General features: G+C 46.9%; 1 protein-coding gene across 1 annotated transcript in view; it reads right to left on the minus strand.

Annotated features, from left to right (window-relative positions):
• Window positions 1-518: 518 nt before the first annotated feature.
• LOC119449056 (uncharacterized) overlaps window positions 519-22800 on the minus strand; it is a 102482-nt gene continuing 80200 nt past the window's right edge. The window contains exons 6-9 of the mRNA XM_037712248.2: window positions 17822-17990; window positions 17187-17468; window positions 2725-2869; window positions 519-889 (exon numbers count right to left, since the gene is read on the minus strand). Coding sequence (XP_037568176.1) covers window positions 519-889; window positions 2725-2869; window positions 17187-17468; window positions 17822-17990 — 967 coding nt within the window. The remainder of the gene's footprint in view (window positions 890-2724; window positions 2870-17186; window positions 17469-17821; window positions 17991-22800) is intronic.

Here is a 22800-nt window from a genome sequence, read left to right on the forward strand (position 1 = left end):
GAAATAGATCGAAGAGTGTGAATGTTATTCAGTCGTCTTGCTGTGACGTCTATCATGATTCTTCACCGTCCTTCCTGATTGTCAGACTACTAACATTTGAATGATTCATATAAAGCATTGCCTTATGTCTCACAGTGACGTGCAGAAAAAAAGTTGTGAGTAACTTTTGTATACGCTAAAGATGACGAGGGCGAAAGCCAGCGCGTTCACGACATGTTCAATACACTACTTCACATGTTCATTCGAATGCGTTACTTACTATTACTTGTTGCCTCCAACCAAAGGTCTTGTGTTCGACTGCTTTCATTAAATACAACTTTAATTACTGTACCTTAATTAACTTCGCTCTTGTTAACAGCAATGATCGAGCGTTCAAATTCCACCTAGGGTCGTGCGTTCGAGTGCCTTAATGAACTATATCTTAAATACCTCTACCTTAATAAATTTCGCCTCATTAACACCGAAGGGTCCAACTCCCACGAAAGACCGTGGGTTCGAGTGCCTTAATTAACCTTGTCTTAACCAACACCAAAGATCGCGGGTTGAACAAACAGTGGGGGCAGCATTGAATATTTAGCCTTTATAACGCAAGCATCCTGTTTCTGCACACACAACTCACTGGCAACTGTGGCCTTTATTCTCTCGGCGAGTGTTGGCAGGTCATGCCTACTGGCTTCTTCCGTAAGGACGACTGCGGCCGCCGGCGCCTCGCCGTAGTCCGAGTGCGGAAGGCCCACCACGGAAACCTCAGCGATCTCGAGTGCGTGCTCGCGGAGTAGCAGTTCTTCCAGCTCTGCGGGGACGACCTGATTATCCATGCACTTGATCATCTGTTTCAGTCGCTCGACGATGTACAGCCGGCCATCTTCATCATAGTAGCCTGCGTCACCTGCGCAAATATCATATTCATATTCTCTGGGAGGCCTTGCTCAGATGATCTGCACTCCACAGCCACCAGCGTGCTTACTTCAACTCTACATTGAACAGGAATTTCATTACATGGCCTTACTGCGCTTTCTGTATGATGAGAAGTTGCACTCAACTAAATAAGCTTTTAATTTTCTATGCCTCAATAAACCCACCTTAAAATAAAAAAAGCTGTCAGCCCTTCCACTGGGGTGGAGATGCAAGACCAGCGAAGCTGTACTGCGGTGGTAATTATGCATTTCCAATTATCACTATAATATGTGGTGGTGTAATTGGTTATTTGAACTATTAAAGAATGAGAAATATATATGATCCGGTGGTTTTCATTTATTTAGTGATCACAGATACCATGGCCTTATGGTCGCTATGGTACGCCGCCATAGGGTGTACGGCAAAGGTTGCTAGGTTCTTCTTAAACACGTCACCACCACAGCGCACGTTCGGTGCGAACGCGGGCAAAACACCGCCACCGTCGACAACAGTTCTCCGCGTTCTTTGTGTGACCGCACAAAACCGCTGTCAAAACGCTGGCGTGAGCAAGCGCGGCCACAGCAGCGATCGAGCGAAGGTTAATGCGGTCTATCGCTTCAACGGAAACTGAGCGGCGAAAGCACAGCGCATACACAGGTTGCAGATCGCTTTGAAGATAGGGTGCGGGCGACCGCCCGGCGCCGCGCAAAGTACAAGTTGCTCGCCGAGCAGAAGCTCCAACCTCTCCCTCCCACGCTGCCTTCTCGCTGTCCTCCTTTCACGTGGGAGATTGAGTCGCCAGTTCCCCTTGCGCCCGGTCGCAAGATACGCATTTGGTGCCCTAGCTAAGCGTCGCCTCCCCTCGCTCCCTCCCGTCCCCCCACGACGTTTCGCGCGACGGAGGAAGTCGCGTTTGCTCTCCGCCGTGCGTTCGCTTCTCGCGAAAGCGCGCGTCCCTCACGCGCTTTCACTCGCACATACAGCATACGGCCAATGACCGTTTTTTTTTCTACATCAGGACGCAACCAACGAAGACTGAGCCCTCAACAGCTTCGCTGTAAAGTTGCCCATATCATATGTATTAGAATTGTAATGAAATTTCTGCCTTCATATTCATCGGGCTTTGAATGCCTTTGTGTTTTTTTTTTAATTTCGTGATAACAGTAAAGTTTATCTGTTCTACACTTTCTTCCTACTATTTCTGACAAAGTTTAATACCGCTTCGCAACCTTATTGCACAATTGAATGTGGAAAGAACTTGTTTTACTCGATATGCTGCAAGAATATTTGCACACATTATGAGAAACCTGGTGCCCTCTATCGGCAACCTTCCGCTTATGCACTATATTGAGCCGGAGCCGCAGGTCAGCGGCCAACAGCAACGTCCCATGGTGTTTGTGCAACTGAAGCTACAGCCGCCATGAGTCGCAAGACCGAGGTCCACAAGATTATCAAATTGCTTGACCGAAGTCTCACATTAGCTCTTTTTTAGTAAAGTTTTATTACACGTACTTGCATCAAAACTGGTGCCGTATTGTTGCAGTTGATTAACTGCGTTGGATTTGTTGCCTGTTCATTTTGTGCAAGTTGCTCATGAAGCGAAAGCACATGACAGACAAGTGAGTAGGGTAAAAGCTCGACGTTTCTAGCATACCAAAAATTATGACGTATTTCAAATGTTTGAAACGTTGCCACATTTTTTGTTTATTTATATTTATGCGAAAACCCAGAAAGCTGCACACATGAGCAATCACGCTTTCGAATGAATGCTTATATGCACATAAAATTGCGGTGCCATCATAAGTGCCGAGCTGAAACAGTACCTACCTGACCTACACCAGCCTTCGTCGTCGAAAAGCTCGGCGCTTTCCTTCGGTCGCTTGTAATAGCCCCTCACCATAGACAATGATTGGTAGCAGATCTCTCCGGTCTTGTAGGGACCAAGTTTACGACGCGTGTATACGTCAACAATCTGTGAATAAAAAGCCCATTTCATTGCTTGGAGTATCTGAAAGTATTTATTATAATACTCTGTCTTTATGCGGTCTTCTAACCTCGCCTTGGTGCCACGAGGAAGCAGCAGTATTCTTTTCAAATATTGTGAAAAATAAGACGTCGGAGAGTAAACCTGTTTCAGCAAATTCAGTGAAAGTGCAATGTAACAACGTAAGCAGAAATCGGACAATCGCACGATACCTCATAGAATAAAAAGGATTACATCGTACGGTGCGCTAAGATAGATATTGAAGAGGGAAATGATTGAAGAGAGCCTGGGCTTGACAGTTTTTGGCAGCCACTGTGACCGTTGGAGCGAAGAAGCAACGTTGAGATCATGAATAACGGTAGGGGTCCACTACAGAGGTTACACAAAAGCAATTTTGAGCAGCAAAGAATCTGCGCGAAAGGAAAAGGCGCACGCGCGCACGCACGCACGCAGGCAGGCACGCACACACACACACACACGCACGAAAGGTTTTGGGGGCACCATGCACTGAATGAGGCGAGTTAGTTCCTTCAAATTGGTTTAGAAACGGCTGCTGTTGAGGCTCACAGGCTCATAATTTCACGGCATTTTTTGTATATCGCGCGCGACGAGTAACGCACGAAATAATAGTTACGCAGGCCATAGCGTTCCGAAAAGAACTAAATGGCAAGCTTCAGGACGTCGCAATTTCCTTTCTACCAGAGGTGATGCTTTTATTTTAAAAAAATACTACTTTTGCATTATCAAGGTATTAACTAAACATTTCTGGTTGCGGCAGATTACCGATGGTGGAGTAAAAATAATATTTCTGGTGGTTTAGGTGCCAAAGCTACGATATGATTATAAGGCACGGCATAGTTTGCCACTACAGAATAATTATGATCACCTAGGTCTCTTTAACGTGCAACGGCGATTTGACTCCAAGAAGACTCCAAAAGCATCGAGCGCACCATCCGTGTAACGTGTAGCAAGCTGGCAACGCTGTACATCCCACAACTGTATAAAAGCATGCCCCTGATAATAAACGTCACTGGCTGCCGAGACACTGACGCACGTGTGCAATCAGTCTGATACATGGTGTCAGAAGTGGCCGGCCCGCGTCGACGCCCACTACGAGAGCCATGACAGAGCTTCCCCCACCGGAGCGACTGCGACTGGGCGACAATGTTCCCGACAACTGGCTGAAGTTCAAGCAGCGCATACAGCTTTACTTTTCCGCCACCGAGCCACAGGAACCGCAGAAGCCACGCAGCAAGGCGCAGAAAGCAGCTATTTTTCTTCATCTCGCCGGGCAGGAGGCCATCGATGTATTCAACACCTTGAACATCAGCGAACAGGACAAAGTCGACTACGACAAGCTGGTGGAAGCTTTCGAAGCCTACTGCCTGCCGCAAAGCAACGAGACGTATGAGAGGTACGTGTTTCGCAGCAGAGTGCAAGCGGATGGCGAGCCATTCGAGCAATTCTACAGGGACCTATGGTTGAAGGTTAGGAGCTGCAATTTTGGCACACTACAAGACTCAATGTTGCGGGACCAGATAGTTTTCGGAACTGCAAGCAAAAACCTGCGAGAAAAGCTGTTAGCCAAGAAAGACTTAGCCCTTGAGGCAGCCGTAGAGGGAACAAAAGCAGAGGAAGTTGCACTTGCACGTAGTAGAATATGGGGCGAGGAAAAGAGTGTTGCTGCAGTAAAGAACGTCAAGGACAAACACCGGGACAGATACCAAGGAAAAAGCAGATGCAGCTTTTGCGACAAAGTGCACAAGGTTAGACAATGCCCAGCTTTTGGTAAAACGTGTGCCAAATGCAACAAGCCAAACCATTTCGCTGTGTGTTGCAGAATGAAACCGCCAAGGGTAGACAACGTAGCACAGCAAAGCGACGTAACGCAGGACAGTGATAGTGATTTCGACGTGCTCGAAATTTTCGCGGCTGGCAGCAGCAGCATCGATAAGTCAAAGCAGAACCGGCAAGGCGTGTTCCCCTCGCACTGCGGCCCCAGCTCAAGGAAGAACTGGACCGCTTGGAAGCAGCTGACATCATCACGAAAGCTCGAGAACCATCTGACTGGGTGAGCCCACTGGTAGTCGTCCGCAAAAAGAACGGAAAGTTGCGCATTTGCATGGATCCCAGAAACTTGAATGAAGCGATAAAGAGGGAGCATTTCCAACTGCCACGCAGGGAAGAGATTGAGAGCGAGCTTGCGGGCGCGAAGTATTTCAGCAAACTGGATGCAAACAGCGGCTTTTATCAAATCCCGCTAGACGCAGAAACTTCGAGAATCTGCACGTTCAGTAGCCCTTTCGGGCGTTACCGGTTTCAACGGCTACCATTTGGGGTAGTTTCGGCTCCGGAAGTCTTTCAGAGGACGATGACAGAAATATTCGACAGCTTGCCTGGCGTACGTGTTTACGTGGATGATATCATTATCTGGGGAGCGACGTTGGAAGAGCATAACAAAAGGCTGTATAACACTTTGAATGCTGCTCGCGCGGCTGGTTAACGCTTAACCAGGATAAGTGCATGTTTGCAACGTCACAGATCGACTTCATGGGTGACAAAATCAGCGTTGCTAGAATTGAACCAAACGATAACCTAGTGAAATGCATAGCGAAGTGCCCGACGCCGTCAAACAAAAAAGACCTGCAGAGACTCTTGGGTGCTGTGAACTATTTTTCCAAGTACCTGCCATACCTGGCCAAGCGAACCAACGCACTTCGTGCCTTGCTGCGAGAAGATGCCATCTTCGAATGGACAGCAGCACACGACAGAGAATGGTCAACTTTGCGCGAAATGCTTACGCAAGCCCCTGTCCTTGCAATATATGATGCTTCACTACCTACAAAGCTATCCGCCGATGCATCGGCCTTCGCCATAGGAGCTGCCCTTTTTCAAAGACACGGCGATGAATGGCGTCCGGTAGGCTATGCGTCCAAAATGTTAACAGACACGGAGCGCAGGTACGCGCAGATAGAGAAGGAGGCCCTGAGTATTGTGTTTGGTTGCGAAAAGTTCAGCGAATTCGTTGTGTGCAGACAGATAATCATCGAAACCGGTCACAGTCCCTTGATAGCAATTTCTAAAAAAAGGGCTCGGTGAGATACCGCCAAGACTGCAATGGCTTTTCTTGCGCATGTTAAAGTACGACTATCAATTGCAGCACGTATCCGAGAAGAAGTTGATAATAGCAGACATGCTTTCTCGCATTCAGGGGCAATATTCGCCTGAAGAATTTACCGAAGACGTTGAAATTCATGCTACAAGCACTTTGTCTGATCTCGTAAGTCCGAAGACTATGGCAGAATTAACTGATGCCACCGCAACAGACCGTGAACTACAGATGGTGATAAGAAGGCTAGAAGCGTCTCAGCCCATCGACGGTGAGCTTAAAAGATGCGCAAACGAGCTATCTGTTGTCAGGGGCATACTGCTTAAAGGAACAAAAGTTGTCATTCCCACTTCAATGCGTAAGGAAATGTTGCAGCGCCTGCACCGTGGTCACTTGGGAATTGGAAAGTGCAAAGCACGAGCGCGACAGCTCATGTACTGGCCTCGAATGAATGACGATATAACTGCTTTGATTGAGCGGTGCCCTTCCTGTCAAGTGCATGCTTACAGACAAGCCGACGAACCATTTCTTCTACGGGATACGCCGGATAATCCATGGGACCGAGTAGGAGCAGACTTGTTTGAATATGCCGGAAGACATTATATTGCTGTATATGATTCGTACTCAAATTTTCCGGACTTCGAGGAACTTCAAGAAACGACTGCAAGAGCAGTAGTTAGCAAGCTATCCTGCATTTTTGCTCGATACGGCATACCCAAACAGCTCTGTACGGATGGAGGACCGCAGTTCACTGCGAAAGAGTTCAAAGATTTTTCACGGATGTTTGACTTTGAACATGTTATTTCGAGCCCCCACTTTCCTAGATCAAATGGCCTTGCTGAGAAAGGAGTCCAGATCATCAAAAGATTGCTAAAGAAAGCAGGATCGGCGATCGACCTCTGGCTGGGACTATTAAACTACAGAACCTCACCGCTTGAAGACGGCAGGTCACCAGCAGAGCTGTTGATGCACCGAAACCTTCGTACACCACTCCCTGAATTTCGACTCAGTCCCGAGTCGCAGCCCGCCAAACATAAGCAGAACATGCAAAGAGGCCAGCTGCTGCCACCACTTGAAAAGGGTGATACTGTTCGAGTAATGGTCAATAGAAGTTGGCGCGTCAAAGCCAAGTTGCTTAAACTAGTGTTTCCGCGCTCGTACTTGGTTCTCACGGAAGAGGGAAGATTGCTTCGAAGAAACCGTCGAGACCTTAGGCGAACAGCGGAACCTTTCAACGAGCAGAACACGTGCCCGGTGGGTTCGCCATCGGAAAACAGTGCAACGTCTGAGGGTTCACCTTCACGAAGCAGTGCAACGCCATCGGAAAGCAGTGAAACATTTGTGGGCACGTCATCGGAAAGAAATGTATTTGCTGGGGGCTCGCCTCCCGAATCGAACGGCACAGCACAGGAGGAAGCGACGCCAGCAACTCTACAGGAGCAGCCACAGTTTCCAGATGAGGAGGCTGCCTCTACTAGCCTACCGCCTCTACCAGCCACCACCTCTACTAGCCCCAGCCCCGTGGTGCGCAGGTCGAGGAGGAAGAGACGACCACCCTGCCGACTGAACTACGATGAACAATTTCGCCAAACCAGTTGACTTGTTAAATGTTTCATTATTTGTTAATTTGTCAATAACAATGTTTTGTCTTTCAAAAGAAAGAGCGTGTAACGTGTAGCAAGCTGGCAACGCTGTACATCCCACAACTGTATAAAAGCATGCCGCTGATAATAAACGTCACTGGCTGCCGAGACACTGACGCACATGTGCAATCAGTCTGATACAATCCGCACGTTCACTTGGCAGCAGCGGTGGCCTCAGAACTTCGAGCGTGCTCACAAACACTGCGCATCGTTCATGCGGGTTAGAGAACGTTTCATCGTACCTCGTTTTGTTTTAGTTATTTTTTACGACTGCCTCGGATGGCGTTGCTGCAATTTTCGCCTTCTTTGTTCTTGCTGGCTGTCTAGCAGTCTGATTTTAGGATTTCGGACTTTTTGACAACCTAAACCGTGAACTTAGGACGGAGTTCAGGAAATTCAAGGAAGTCATAGAGCGAGACTTTCTCAAAGAACTGAGAGCCATCAAAACAGTTTTAGCTACTGCTAACAATGACTACGAGGACATGAAGAATGAGAACAAAGCTCTGAAAATGTCAAACGCTCAGTTAAAACCACTGTGCTCCCATATTGAACGAAAGGTAAAAGACCATGCAAGTAGAATATTGTAAAGCCGCACCTGAAGAGAATACATGGAAAATAAGAAGCGGCGCGAGGTTTATTGTGGATCGGCTGTTTCGGACCGTCCCATGTCTTCTCCACCCCTCTTATTGTAAATAAATCCGTTCAACATCCGTAACAGTATTTCAGGCTGAGTAATATCCCAGGAAAGCAAATCCTGAAATTAAAGGTATTCCATCCGATTCTTCTCAAGACCCATTTTAAATAATCATCAAGATGGGTAAAAAGCCACGGGCCTGCGCGGCACACCCAGCACAGTCACAGCGTAATATGGAGGAGGGGCTCCATAGGAGCTCCATTTTCGGCAGCACAGACTATAGGTTCTTCACGGCGATGTCTTTTAGCATCGTTTTCACGAGAGCGACCTGAGCTGTCCGCCCACCGTCAACGGCGAGCTACAGCTTGTGCTACTCTCTGCACACCTGTCTGCTGAACCCGACATTGCCTGGTTGTAGCCGGGTGCAGTTCTACGATTCGCTTCTTCGGCCGAGGTTTGTACCTTGCGAGGAGGTGCCACAAAGTCTACGGAAGAGTAAACACAGATATCGAGGCTACGCGGCGCACATGTCACATTCCTTGACCCGTTGCACGATACCATGCTCTTGATAAAGATGATGATTAATTGGCATCCCCTTTGATATGGTCAGGTGACAAATGGTCACCTAACCGGCTTGAGTAAACCAGGGGCGGAATCTTATAACGGTTCCGAAAGCGAACCGGTTCGCAAGCCCTCACGTGATTGGTCAGAATTGAGGTTGTGTCAGCGGCCGTCCTAGATAGCGAGGCGGTACCGGACATTTTGAACACGTCACGCATCTGTCAATCATCTTCAAAGCGAACCCGTTGTCAGCCACGAGTAGAACCGGCGAAGAGGTAGTCTGCTTTGGGTTCCGTTTCTGTGGCTTGGATGTTTGCTTGAGACCTTGGCCGCCCAAGCGGGCCGTGCCGCCTCGGAGACTTGCGGGCGGTGACGCGCGCGCGCGCGTTGATTATCTCTAAGGTATGACTGGATACACATGAAAACATGGCGGTGCCCCTCATTCTTTGCCTTGGGTTACTCTCCCGGACCCGTCAACGACTGGAGGTGCTAGACGCGTTTTCAGAGCTGACGGATGAGGAGTTTCGGCATGATTATCATCTGTCAACGAGAACCGTTCGATGGCTGTGCGACGACATCTTAGAACGAAGGACCAACTTTCAATATTTCCGCACAGCTGATGGTGATGTGGCTATTCCCTTTGATTCGAGTGGTTACAATATTTAACGCATGGATAACCACCTGGCGACGATCAGTTAAACAAATGGTAATATTATGTTGCTTAATGTACAATAAAGGAATATGTCAACACGCGGCGATACTTGAAAACTTTCTGGGCAATATTTAAATAATAGTTCATATTTATTGAGCAAGAAGAAACGTTCCGCAATTCTTCGATTAACTCGTCATATGATGACGTACACTGCAGAGGCGGCACCCTCTAGTTTATTGGTCGTGTTTTTCCCGTCTTCCACCTCCAGCTTGGGAGTGGTCTATTTATAGTCGGGTAAAACTCTGGAAGTCAGGAGAGGCCCCGCCCAGATGACCGAAGTGCAGCAGCCGATTGCCTCCGCGACGAAAGAAATAGTCCCACTCAAAAAATTGTGACTGCTTCTAAAACGCGTATTTCTCGGTATAAATAAGATTTGTGTATCTTGATGAGTTGTTTGGTAAAACTATCATGATGGAAATGGGCAACAGTACATGGCAGATCGCGAGAGAAAAATAACTGCATGCCTTCTACAACGCTGTGCGTCGTCTGCTACGGAGCAAGATCGACGGCACCGGTCGTGTAATTATAAAGCAGTCGCTGGTTTAATAGCATAATATTCATATATACTTTTTGTGTGTTTTCACAAGCTTATTTTTTAATTATTATTTTTTGCGGTTGCGAACCTGCAATCTCGTGAGTTTGCGCACGTGCGCGCATGGCATTCCCTGCCAGTTTTCCGCCATGGAGCCCGGCGAGGGGACATCAGGACGCGATCCTTTGTTGCCGAACAAGCCTTGTGTCGCCTCGATGACCACACCACCAAAGAGCCTCGGCAAGGAAAAGAGCGGCCACATACAGGATGTGGCCGCTCTTTGCCACATCCTGAACATCCAGGACGCATTCACGCAACTGATCTTCCACTGTTACACGTTTTGGCCTAACAGGCAGCCTGAACGCCGCGTGGAGGACACGAGCAAGTTTGTCGCCGACATGCTCGGTGTCAGCGAAAGTACTGTGTTCAGGGTAAGGGAGGAAGTTAAAGCTTCGCATTTTTTCGGGTGGCAAACTGACGACGACGCCCTCGCGAAAGCGCCCACGGAATGCGGTGAAGAGAAGACGCAGCGCGAAGTTTGACAGCTTCACGTTGTGCGCGCTGAGGTAATGTGTGCACGATTTCTTTCGCCGCAACGAGATACCGACGGTCGAGAGGATAAGTACGGAGTTCTCGGAGCGTATGGAACTCCCATCACTAAGGCGGTGTACTGTGCGTCGCCTGCTTGCCGAGATCGGCTTCAAGCACGAAAAGAGAAGCCACAACTCGCTGCTTATCGACCGGGATGACATCGCCGATTAGCGGAATCGCTACCTCCGTGACGTGGAGCGCTACCGGGCGGAAGGCCGAAAGATCTTCTACCTGGACGAGACATGGCTGACGGCGGGACACACTCGGTCGATCGTGTGGACAGACACCGCGGTGCAAAAGCAGGGACGCCTGTTCGCTCGAGCAAATGGCCTGTGGAGGGGTCTAAAACAACCTTCTGGGAAAGGTCAGCACCTGATCGTGACGCACATCGGCAGCGAGGATGGCTTCGCCGACGGCTGCTTGGATCTATTCCGAGGACAAAAGACAGGCGACTACCACGAGCAAATTGACGGCAATCGCTTCGAGGGCTGGTTCAATGACGTTCTGCAGATGTTTCCAGCTGGTAGCGTCATTGTTATAGACAATGCACATTAGCATAGCCGGCGAGAAGAGAAACTGCCGACGACGACCTGGAAGAAGGAAAACATACAGGAGTGGTTCACAAGCAAGAACATCACCTACGGTGAAAGGATGATAAAGAAGCAGCTGCTTGTGCTGGTGGCATCTGTAATGTCACGCTTTCTGAGCTACATTGTCGACAACGCAGCTATAAGGGCCGGTTGCATTGTACTCAGGCTCCCGCGGTACCACTGCGAGCTTGTGTGGGCCAAGGTCAAGGACTTCAAGCTGTCTATGGTCGACGCCATCTTGAGGGAGAAAATCAAGCACGTAACGGCGGAAGACTGCAGGAACAACATTCAGCACGTGATGGACTTCGAGGCAAAGTTCAGACTTGACACGTCTGGGAGGGAGCACATTCAACCCATCATCATCCTACTGGGTGAAGATGACACTGAAGAAAGCGACTCCAACTGCGAGCTGTTTAACATAGAGCCACTCGACGAAGCGTAACGGCTTCTTATTAACGAAAGAACAGCCCTTATTAGGGCTACCAAAGTTTTGCCGGTGTGTTCGCAACAGCCAACCATCCATTCCGTGACCTCTCAAATAAATAAGCAGTTCCATTTATGGCGTATTCCTTATAATGGAAGATCAATTCTGATAAGCAACGCCCTGCACACATCGTGCTCGATTTAAGAATTGGCATGAAAACACGCCAAATGCTGGCATATCTGAATCTAAACACAATTCTTAACGCTGATTATTGTTGCCGGGCTCAAAATCCTCATTCGAGATGCAACCATCGAGGTTGACGGGCCCCATGGTGAAATAGCAGTAGTCAAGGCACGCTTTAGGGCTTTGTTAGCAGTCTGCAGTGAAAATCGCAGTCATGACATAGCCAATGTTGGTGAAATAGCAGAAGTCAACATGAAATTGACAGCCACTGTTAGCAGCTAGCTTGCTCGCCAAAGCACATTCATGTGGTTACATTGCTTCGTTTGGTTATCTAACTCAGACAAGTAACGCGAATAGGAGAACAAATATAAAACACCATTAGCTTAGTGAGGCCCAAAATACTCATTCAGGCCGCGACCGTCGGGTTTGACGTGCCCAATAATGGAATACCAGTAGTCAGAGCACGCTTGATGGCTCCGTTAGCAGTCTGCACTGGAAATCACAGTCACGTCATAGCCAGTGCTGGTGAAATAGCAGTAGTCAACACAAAATTGACAGCCACTGTTAGCAGCTTGCACGCGAAAGCACATTCATGTGGTTGCATTGTTTATTTTGGCTATCTGGCAAGACAAGTAATGCGAATAAGAGAACAAATATAAAACATCATTAGCTTAGTGAGACAGTCTTGTCATAGACAATTTTTAATTTTTTATCCGACTCGGGCAAGTAACGCGAATAAGCACAATTATTAATGTGAATAACTTTCCTAACATTTCTTGTCATATTTTCGTACCGAAGAAATGCTCAGCAATGTTGAACGTGTTTTAGCGAGGCACTTTGTTCATTGCAAGCCGTAGGCAACGTGACGTCCAGATTCAGACAGTGATATTGGTGAAGTAATAAGTAGTGAAAGCTGCAAAAGCTCTCAGAGCACTACTTTGCGGGATTCCATTCAATAGAAAAGTGCGTTTGTAATGATGAAAGCGTCAACACAGGAAATGATACCCCACTGCACGATGTTATATATGTGTACCACCACATGTGATGGGCAGCGAAACCATATGTTTATTAAGAGTGAATGCAACCACATAAATTAGGACTAAATACATCAACATAACCAGGTGCTGTTTCACAATACGGCACCCATTTATGTGCACTTCTGCCTAGCTGTCGTATGCACCGATGCATAAACACATTAACAGGGGTAAGAGAAGAAGATACTGTGCAAGCCACGTGATGCTTTTAACATTTTGTATCTGTCAATGTTTCTCTTGTCACAGCTGATAGAACTTTTTGTAGTGCAAGTTGGTTAATCACGTTGCGGCAACAGAACACGAAGGAAGGTTAGAATAGTAGGAGAAAACACAGCAAGATGGCAGACTGAGGAGGCAAGGTAGACGAGAGAGAAAGGCTTTAATGACATTGAAGAGGCCAGCCCTGCTATTCACAGGACTTGGTGCTTTGAATGAGACGAGTTAATGAAATTGTAAAGAAAGACGTGGCTGCAGCATTCTTACAAGAAGAAACGCAAAAATAAAAGGACAGAAATAGGAATAAACACATAAAGCACGGAAGCACTCACATATTCACACACCTGCACACAAACGCGAGCGCGACAACTAAGATCTAAAATACAAAAATGGGAAAATAACAAAATATACACAAACACTCCAGAAAACACGCACACACATTTAGCGCAGACGCGCGTAGAGGTATTTGGAGTCAGTTCACAAGCAGCTGTGCCTACTTTGTCGTACTTTTTTTATGTACATATTGGCTCTGTTGCCTTCGCTGTCATAGGAATTATTTAGTAGCAACATATCACGAGAATCCAAAAGCAGCGCAAAATTATGCTGTGGGAAAGCAAGTCGAGCGCTGGCAGCACAACTTATGCGCGATTGTATCACAGCAGGCTTTCTGCAGCTGGCGCGTGCAGTGAACGAAGAGTTCTAAGCCACGCAGTGACGCGAAATCATGCCAAGCTCCCTTGAAAGGGCACTAGTGTATCAGTCATAATTTTATATTATTACTGAGGCTGACATTAAGGAAACAAACACTGCTCCCAAACGCCTGACCGTTAATAATCCAATGACATTCACTCAAGCAGCACGTGTTAGTCGCTTATTGTTAAAGCATTGGTGGAAAGCAATCAATCGACGGTGCTACACAACGCTCGAACGACGCTGCTAGACGCTCGGCTATCTTATCACACCGCTGCCAACGACCGATCGTTTGCGCGATGAGCTGGCAGCAACGAATGCTTGCGTTGGAGGTTGCTTTCGCAAATCTTTTCTGTTGAGAAACTCGAAGGTTGGTTTCATCCGCGCACGCTTTTCTTATTTATCCTGATAATGGTTTTGGTCCATCACTCAGAATACCTCAGTAACGCAGGGGTACAGTACACAAACACACCCGCCGACCACAGTACCACACTTTGGCGAACTCTCCTCGTCGTAACTTAGGAGCAAAACAAAACACCATGGAACAAACACGCACGATGTTTGTTGGCAGCGGTGTGTCGCCGCCGGATCCTCTTTCCAGACAAAGCGCAGCGCAGCGTCACCGATGTTCGCTGCAATCTTCGCCGGTTCATGGCTCAGAACAAACGCACGCGGCACACATTGTGCATCGTAAGCTCGCAATAATATTTGCGGCATCACAGACCACCACAAACAATTTGAATTCACACTGACGATGGGAGACGCACACAGGTGACGCCACTCGGCCCAGTTCGAAGCCCGGGCGGCCATGTTAGGTATGTTCTCCGTCAGCGGGGTTACCGGCTGTCGGCTCATGAGATCACTAGGGAGCCTACATGCAAACAGCGCTTGCATGTAGGCTCCCTAGACGTCACCTGAAATGCGTGCCTACTGGTGGAGGCTCGTTTGCATCCGCCTTTGAGGGGCAAATGCCGCTGCCTTCTAAAGTTGTACCCGACTATAGTGACGTAAGCGGCGAAGCGAACCGGTTCGCATTCGGAACCGTTATAAGATTCCGCCCCAGGTCCAGCTACATTCAACATGCAACTGCTACATGTCCGGACACCTGGTAGAATACAACGCAAATCCAATGCAAAGTTTGCACGTATCGACGCTACGCGGCGCGCATGTCAAATCGCGTGAGATATATCGAGACAACCAAGTACAAGTGGCATGGGAAGGCCGAAAAGGAAATGAAATGGTGGGAATTCACCAAGGATTGAAGCAAGGATGCCCTCTGTCACCATTGTTGTTCACGCTTTACGTCAAGGGCATAGAAAGACGACTGGAAAACAGCGAATTAGGCTTTGATTTATCCTACATGCGTAATGGACAAATGGTGCAACAGAAGGTCCCTGGATTGATGTACGCAGACGACATTGTGCTACTAGCGGACAATAAAAAAGATTTACAGATACTTGCGAATATCTGTGGGAACGCAGCGACAAATCTAGGCCTTAAGTTTAGCACAGAGAAATCAGGGATTATGATCTTTAATGAACACACGAGTAACTTCGTGGTGTCAATTCAACAGCAAGTAATACCCATAGTGAAGCAATATAAGTACCTCGGCGTACACATAAACGAAGGAAAGAATTACTAAAGCAACCACCAAGATAATCTGAAAATAAAGGGGAAGCGGAATGCAGCATTAATGAAGCACAGAGCACTGTGGGGCCACAATAAGTATGAGGTGGTGCGTGGAATCTGGAAAGGAGTAATGGTGCCAGCGCTAACATTCGCAAATGCCATTATATGCTTAAAATCGGATATATTGGCGGGTTTAGAAGTTAACCAAAGATCAGTAGGCCGGTTGGCTTTGGGAGCACACGGTAATACGACAAATGAGGCAGTGCATGGAGACATGGGTTGGGCCTCTTTTGAAGTCAGAGAAGCACAAAGCAAAATTAGTTTTGAAGAAAGGCTCAGGAACATGGATGAAAATAAATGGGCGGCTAAAGTGCACAAGTATCTCTACATGAAAAGCGTGGACACAGAATGGAGGAAGAGGTCAAGGAAGTTGGCAACCAAGTACAGGATAATCGAAACTGTAAATAGACAACCAGGGGTCATCAGAAAGAAAGTGAGAGAAATAGAGACCGTGAATTGGATGCAAAGAATGGAAACGAAAAGGACAATGGAGATTTACAAGAATGAGAAGAAAGAAATTAGAAGGGAAAATCTGTACGATAACACAAAGGGCAGTGCCTTGCTATTTGAGGCTCGAGCCGGTTGCCTAAGGACGAAAACATATCGGAACAAATATTCGGAACTAGATGAGACATGTGTATGCTGCAGTAAAGATCCAGAGACCACTCAGCACATCCTAATGGAATGCGACGGGATCCACCCAGCGAGAACCGTAGGTAACGTGCAACTCCCAGAAGCGCTTGGGTTTAAAGTGGAAGGAAACATAAACAGATCAGCCGTAGAGATCAGCAAGAGACGATTAGAGTACTGGTGGAAAAAAAGCAGGGAAAAGATGGATACGACCTGATCTCTTAAAATCATAGGCAGCGGTACAAGCTAAATTTTTGAAAAAGGTATACAAAAATGCGAGATAAAGAACATGTGTAGTATACCTGATTAAATCAAGCAGGTTAGGTGACTATTTGTCGCCACCCCGTTTCAAAGGGGATGCCAATAAATCATCATCATCATCATCGTGACAAGTGGCACGATTCGATGCTGCTGCTGCTGATGCTGCTGCGTGGTGATGTGGGCTTCTGTGTTGCTGTCGCCCTGTGACGTGACGCCTCTAAGCGCCATTTTCCTTAGTCGCCATGCCCTCCACCAGGTGATGTGGATTGCCCGAGATCGACAGAGTCTCTCGCCGCGCTTTGGCGTGGTGGGGCAGGGATACAACATGTCCTATCTCACGCTGAAGTGGCTAGACCAGAGTGTAGCGTGCGTTAGCTTGAATGGTGGGCAGCATACGAGTCTGCAGCTTGGATGTACTGAAGAGACCAAGAGAGCGTGCTCAGTTTTCTCCATCGCTAAAGGAAAAAGTGCTCACTCGCCGTGCACAAGGGTGCATGCGCTGCGGTAACAGCTGATTACTTCACTCCTTCTGGCCACGTTCAACGCGCCGAACTATACAGGAGGCAAATCTTCCCCAAATCTACGTCAAGCAGCAGTTAGGGGTCCTAGCTGAAGAGAGTCGCTGAAGATAGACGCGTGGCTCCTACGCTGCGGCAGGGCCAAGGAGAACCAATGTGTTGACCCTTTCCTTTTTAACAATATGCCTAACGCTAGCTGCTACCCTGTATAGACTCCAAAGTACTAAGCAGTACTAAAAAAGATTTTGATTGTTGCTTTTTTCCCCATGAGTTTCCAGAGTAGCGTACCTTTATCCGAACACCGGTTGCAGGAACGCCTACATCAGCATTGCTTTGACCACTAGACGTCTTCGGTTGACCTGCGACAAGGCCGCACGATTCCGTCATTCCGTACATGTTGAGCAGGAGCTTGAGACCACTGAATGATTCACGCGTGGCGTCGGCTGTGGAAGCCGAGAGGACACTGCCGCCCACGACGATTGATCGCATGCTGGGCATCCTCCTTCCAGTGCGCTGCATCTGACGCACGATAGCTTGGAGCAGAGATGGGGCGAACATTGCAGCCGTCGACTGCACAGAGACCAAATAATTCGGAGGAAGGGGGGCGTGCAAAAATGTCAGTGTTCTTGAGGCTGGCATCGCTTTCTTAACATATTACGTGGCTGAATCTGTTTTCGAGAAGCGCAGTATTCTAAGTCAGCTTAAACAATACGATGACTCGCCACGGAATAGAGAAAAAGAGGCACTTTTGCAGGAAATGCGAAGCATTGATAGCCACAGCAATGTGGTAGACAATTCCACAATTATGTTTGCAATTTTATTGACTGTATAAATTGCAGCAAGCATTCACTTACTAAATTAAAAAGCGTAGTGTAACATGACCAAACAGGTTCACTAGATCAGCACTACATAAAATTGGGTACCTTGTACTTATCCACAGTGTCCAGGATTTCCGTAGGAGTAAGCTTCGCTGACACAAGAGCGCAACAACTACCATCCAGCACAGCTATCATAGGAAACACCATACCGGACTGGTGCATGATTGGCAGTGAGCCAAAAAAGATGTCGCCTTCCCCCCATGGCACGTGTAACCTGCATAAAAATCGGCACTGAGTGTTGCACTCATTACTGTGATCGTCAAAATGAGCGTCTAAGATGTCTCTACCTACCACTGTGTTGTTTATGAAAGATCACAGGTGATCTGCTGTTTAAGTCGGCCGTTATTCCGTTAGTTGTCCAAAAAAAAATGTGGGGCGATCCTGGCGGTAGTGCAGAAAGGGTGCAAGCGCAATGGTGCTTGGACCCCTCTGAACTATCGAATGCTGAGCCTGGCTATGTCTAGCTAAGCATAGTTGGGACTACTTAAGCTTAGTGAGTCATCGATAGCCAATCAATAGCTAATCGATAATTGATCAATAATAAATAAATTCCGGAAAATGCTCGGGATGACTTGGTAGTACAAAAGCGAGAACTAGCTAGGTGCCCATCAGCTCCGCTGTATCTTTAGCATTGCGCCACGATCCAGTGCAAGCTACGCTAGTTTTTTTTTTTTTTACTGTTCTGCAGAGCATGACACCAATTTGCGCCATTGCTTGTTCTCCAGCCAAGAAACCTTGTTGAAGTCCTATGTTAATAACAGCTTTACAGCTTACGTCAAGTGATAAGTTATAGAGACTTCCATGATATTTCACACACTGACTAGAGCACGCCTTAGAAATAGCTCCTAGTTGATAGAATCTGGCGCCTAATTACGATCCGTCAGGAAACGTACTCATTCGCGACTCACTCGGACTCATGCAGCCTCCGACGGACCCGTGATGAGTCCTAGTGACCCTCACTGAGCGATATTTTGGTGAGTTTAGGTACAACTGAGCTCGGCTGAGTAAAATTTTGTTGTATCACAAAGGGGATTCAGTGAATTCGGTTGAGGAGAATATTGGTGTGCGTAAGTTCGAGAGAGCTCGGCTACGCAGAATTTTGGGGTGTAACTGCGACTGAGCGTAGCTGAGTAGAAATTGAGTAAGGTAAATTATTAGTTTACTCGGCTAAGCAGAATTTTTTTCTGTAGCAGCTGCAGTGAGGCACGCAAGGTCTCTTGTTTCGAAAAACCATGGCCGGTGCGGGTTCTGAAGGAACCTTCTTCGGTCAAATATGACAGCTAACTTCTCACCCCTTCTGTTCACCTTCGTTGCCGAGGCCGTGAAACGGTCCACATTGATTGTTTCAAGCCCTACTACGAACCACTTGTCCTGAGAACACCTTAAACAGCCCGCGTGGCTACATCTCCAGACAGGGAGAAATATTTATTGGAGAAGATGCACCCTCATCGAAGCAGAGGCATGGTATGAAGCCGTGTCGCCAACGCAACCCGAGAGGCCCGAGCTAGAGACTGTTCTAGACTAAGCCTGGGCTCTGACGTGTTTGTTCGTTCGCGCCTGTGACGTGTTCTGTGGACCCTCATTATAGTTTATTTTAAACACGCCTAGTGCGGCACGCGCCGGCAAACATGAACACAAAGAATTCGATGACCACGAGCAGCTTCGGCTAGAGCGGTGCCACCTATATTTTTTTAACGAAGCTTTTACTTGCGAACCTCACCTGGTTCTCATTACCGTGGGTGCTGCCTTCTCTAAACGAGTAGGTAAACAATCACTGTGCAAGACGCGCGCCACTGGGTTCCTTGGATTCCTCAGTAGGTGCCGCCCTTTCGGCCCTGGTGGTGTCAATTGATGTCATTGCAAAAAATGTCCCGCACAATTCGTGAAATAATATAAATAGAAAAATTCTAGCTTTCAACGTGAAGCCAGCATAGTCCTGGGGCAATTGCCAGATTTTTTTAGGTCGAATGCAGCAAGACAATTGTGCTGCGCAAAAATCGAACTCAGAAAATCAATAGTAGCAGCAACACTCTTCGTTTCACTTTAGGGACGTCGTCAACGCCAAACAACTTGGGCCCTCATCTGCCTTCATAATTTTATTGTACAATAAAATATTTTGAATAGCAGCTCAAGAACAAAAATATGAATAAAGTTATTTTTGCGAATTATATAATATAGCTCATTTTGCTGTGTGCGAATTTGACACCGCCAGGTAGTGAAATTGAGATTGGGAGTAGTCAATTTGTTTTCTTTAATGTGTTTCCCGAAGCGTTTTCTAGACGCAGTGTTGGTATCTTTGTTGTTTTTCGGCATATTTACTCGTTCGGAACTGTTATTTAGCTGAAAACGTGAGAAAATTGAACAGGACATTCAGTTGAATCTATATTATTCATCAATGACACTGAAACAACATCATCATCGTTATTCATCAACAATACTGAAAATCCCAATTTGGAATATTGGCCTATATTTATCGGAGCCTGTGATCCGCTTTTGGAGCCTCTATTATTGGGTTCAGACAAAGAAATGCTTGCTTGGAACTACAAAATTATCTGATTGAATTTAATCGATTACCATGCTAGACTGATTGTCACCCTCCCTAACATAGTTTTCTTTTATTCAATAATGAATTTTTTTTGCTTATTATTAGTTACTTTTCTTTCCTTTTTTCTTTTCACAAAATCTATCTCACTTTCTAAGCTCCAGTGATAGTTAATTCCCTTGTTTTTATACACCGAATATACCGACCCGATTAATGGCCAATCCCCCACTTTGGGTATGCCCCACCACAACTCAGGTCAAGAACAACAACAACGATATCAAGAACTGTGCGTGAACTGCAACAAAATCCAACTTTTTGGCCCCTGCAATATAAAATATAAAATAGCTGTACGTTTTTCAAAAAATACATCATGTGTTGATTCACAACCCGTGAGCCCTGGTGGCGTCATTTGACACCATATCCGTAACTTCACTAAAAATTTTAAAATTAATTTTTTTTCTTTTTCCATCATGGTTCTAAGAGCTTTTTCACACTAAATATGTCATGTAAAAAAATTTCCGCCTAAAGGAGAGAATTCAGGGCCGTAAAGAAGGTGGGAGTGGCACATCGCCTTCCTCAAAAATGCGGCAGTGACAAAAACGGAATGTTTTCCTGACGTGCAAACAGGCGATATTAATCCGGTGGACCTATGTTTTTGCCACAAAAGTGGAGCACAAAGAGATAAGATTTAGACAGTTGAAAATTTTATCCATAAGTATACTCCAGCGATTTGAAGAATTGGTAAATAAAACGAAGTTATTTTATTGTATTGACTACAAAAAGCTCGGATCAGCCTGCAATGTTGGCACAAAATTAACTGATGAATACCCCGAAGACAGCACCAAATAACTTGATATTCACTATGCTTAAATTGAAACATCTGTCCCATATGCCTGGCGAGTATACACAGCTTGCAACCTTCAGATGTGCATTTAAACGATCTTCAAGAATCAGTATAGTTTATACAATGTGAACACATTCAGGAGTATTATTCTCAAGCAGTTAGCATAAACCGGATTGTTGTAATGATGCCTAAAATTGTTGTAGTTCCAGAATTTGCTGTACATATTTGTATACGTACATTAGTGAAATTCTGAAAATACCTCTGCACCTGAAGAAAAGTATGGCGCACAGGTGCGGATGAGTCGTCTTTCATCAAGCTATGTAGCTGTGGCCATATACTTTAAATTTATGTCGAAAGTAGCCACTTGCGATCGCTCTTACAGTAGATTCAGGCGCTGAGAAACGCCGTTGGAATTGAGCTATCCAACTAAATTTGGTCGATATGTGAATAGTAAGCGATTGCGGACGACTATGCTCTTTCAACTGTCGTAGTTATTACGGCGCATACTGAGTTGAGAATGACGGTGATTTCATATTAACAAATAAACATATTGTGAGCGCTAACTGTACAGTTCGTCATCGTCTTCATGTGTATATACCCCTCCTCATAATCATCATCATTTTGTCGGGTTGGTGTTCGTGGGCTGTCTCGCGCTGTGTGACAATAGAAGAGCTCTGCCTTCTTCCCGGGCGTCGTCTCACAAGTGGTGGAGCGTGCGTTGTTATCCCCGTCCTCTTGCTCTACCGGTCACCCCTGGAGCTCCGCTCTGGTCGACGGTTGTGCTCGCAAACACGTCATGGCACAAACCACCGCATCCACTGCTGCTACCACCTCTGCTCCGCCAGCTGGGCCTATTTGGTCCGTCACCGCACCGCAACGCAACCCTCAGGTTTTTTCTGGCCTTCGCGGCGAAGACGTGGAAGACGGGCTTGACCAGTACGACAGGGTGAGCGCTTGCAACCATTGGGACGAGTCACACAAGCTCCGCTATGTTGCCTTCTACCTGGGTCAGGTCGCCCAAACTTGGTTTTTCAACCATGAGCGCGACTTCCCTGATTGGCCAGCATTTACTGCGCAGCTGTGACAGATATTTGGCACATCTTCTGCGTGCTTGTGATGATTTGATCTTCCTAGGTCAACGAAGGGTTGTTTACCCGGGAATGTATTTGTACTTGCACGGTTCGAATTATTGTGGCCACCACTGAGACTAATTCGCAGTGGGGAAAAGAAACAACGAAGCCGATTGTTAACAAGACATGAACATATAATTAACACAAACTGTCACACACAAACTAACTAACCAAGGTACTAAGATTAATATAAAAGTTCATGCACTTTTAAATGTTCTCTCACAATAAATAATTATATATATAACAGTAATTAAAGTTCGTGACCGGTCACAATTACTTGGTAGCGTCGGTGCAGCGCTGTACGGGGCGGCGTTGTGACGGCGTCAGATGTAGTGCGTCGGTCGCGTGAGTATAAGACGATGAGACACTACTTGCGTCTTGACGATCGTCCGCAGCTCGGCCAAGAAGTCACAGGAGGAAAGTAGGTAGGGCTTGCCTTCAGCACCATGTCACTGCAGGACCCACGGACACCAAAGGCTGGAGGTAGAACAGAGGCCGGATCGTCGCT

The sequence above is a fragment of the Dermacentor silvarum genome, chromosome 4, assembly GCF_013339745.2.
Source record: "Dermacentor silvarum isolate Dsil-2018 chromosome 4, BIME_Dsil_1.4, whole genome shotgun sequence".
Classification (NCBI taxonomy): domain Eukaryota; kingdom Metazoa; phylum Arthropoda; class Arachnida; order Ixodida; family Ixodidae; genus Dermacentor; species Dermacentor silvarum.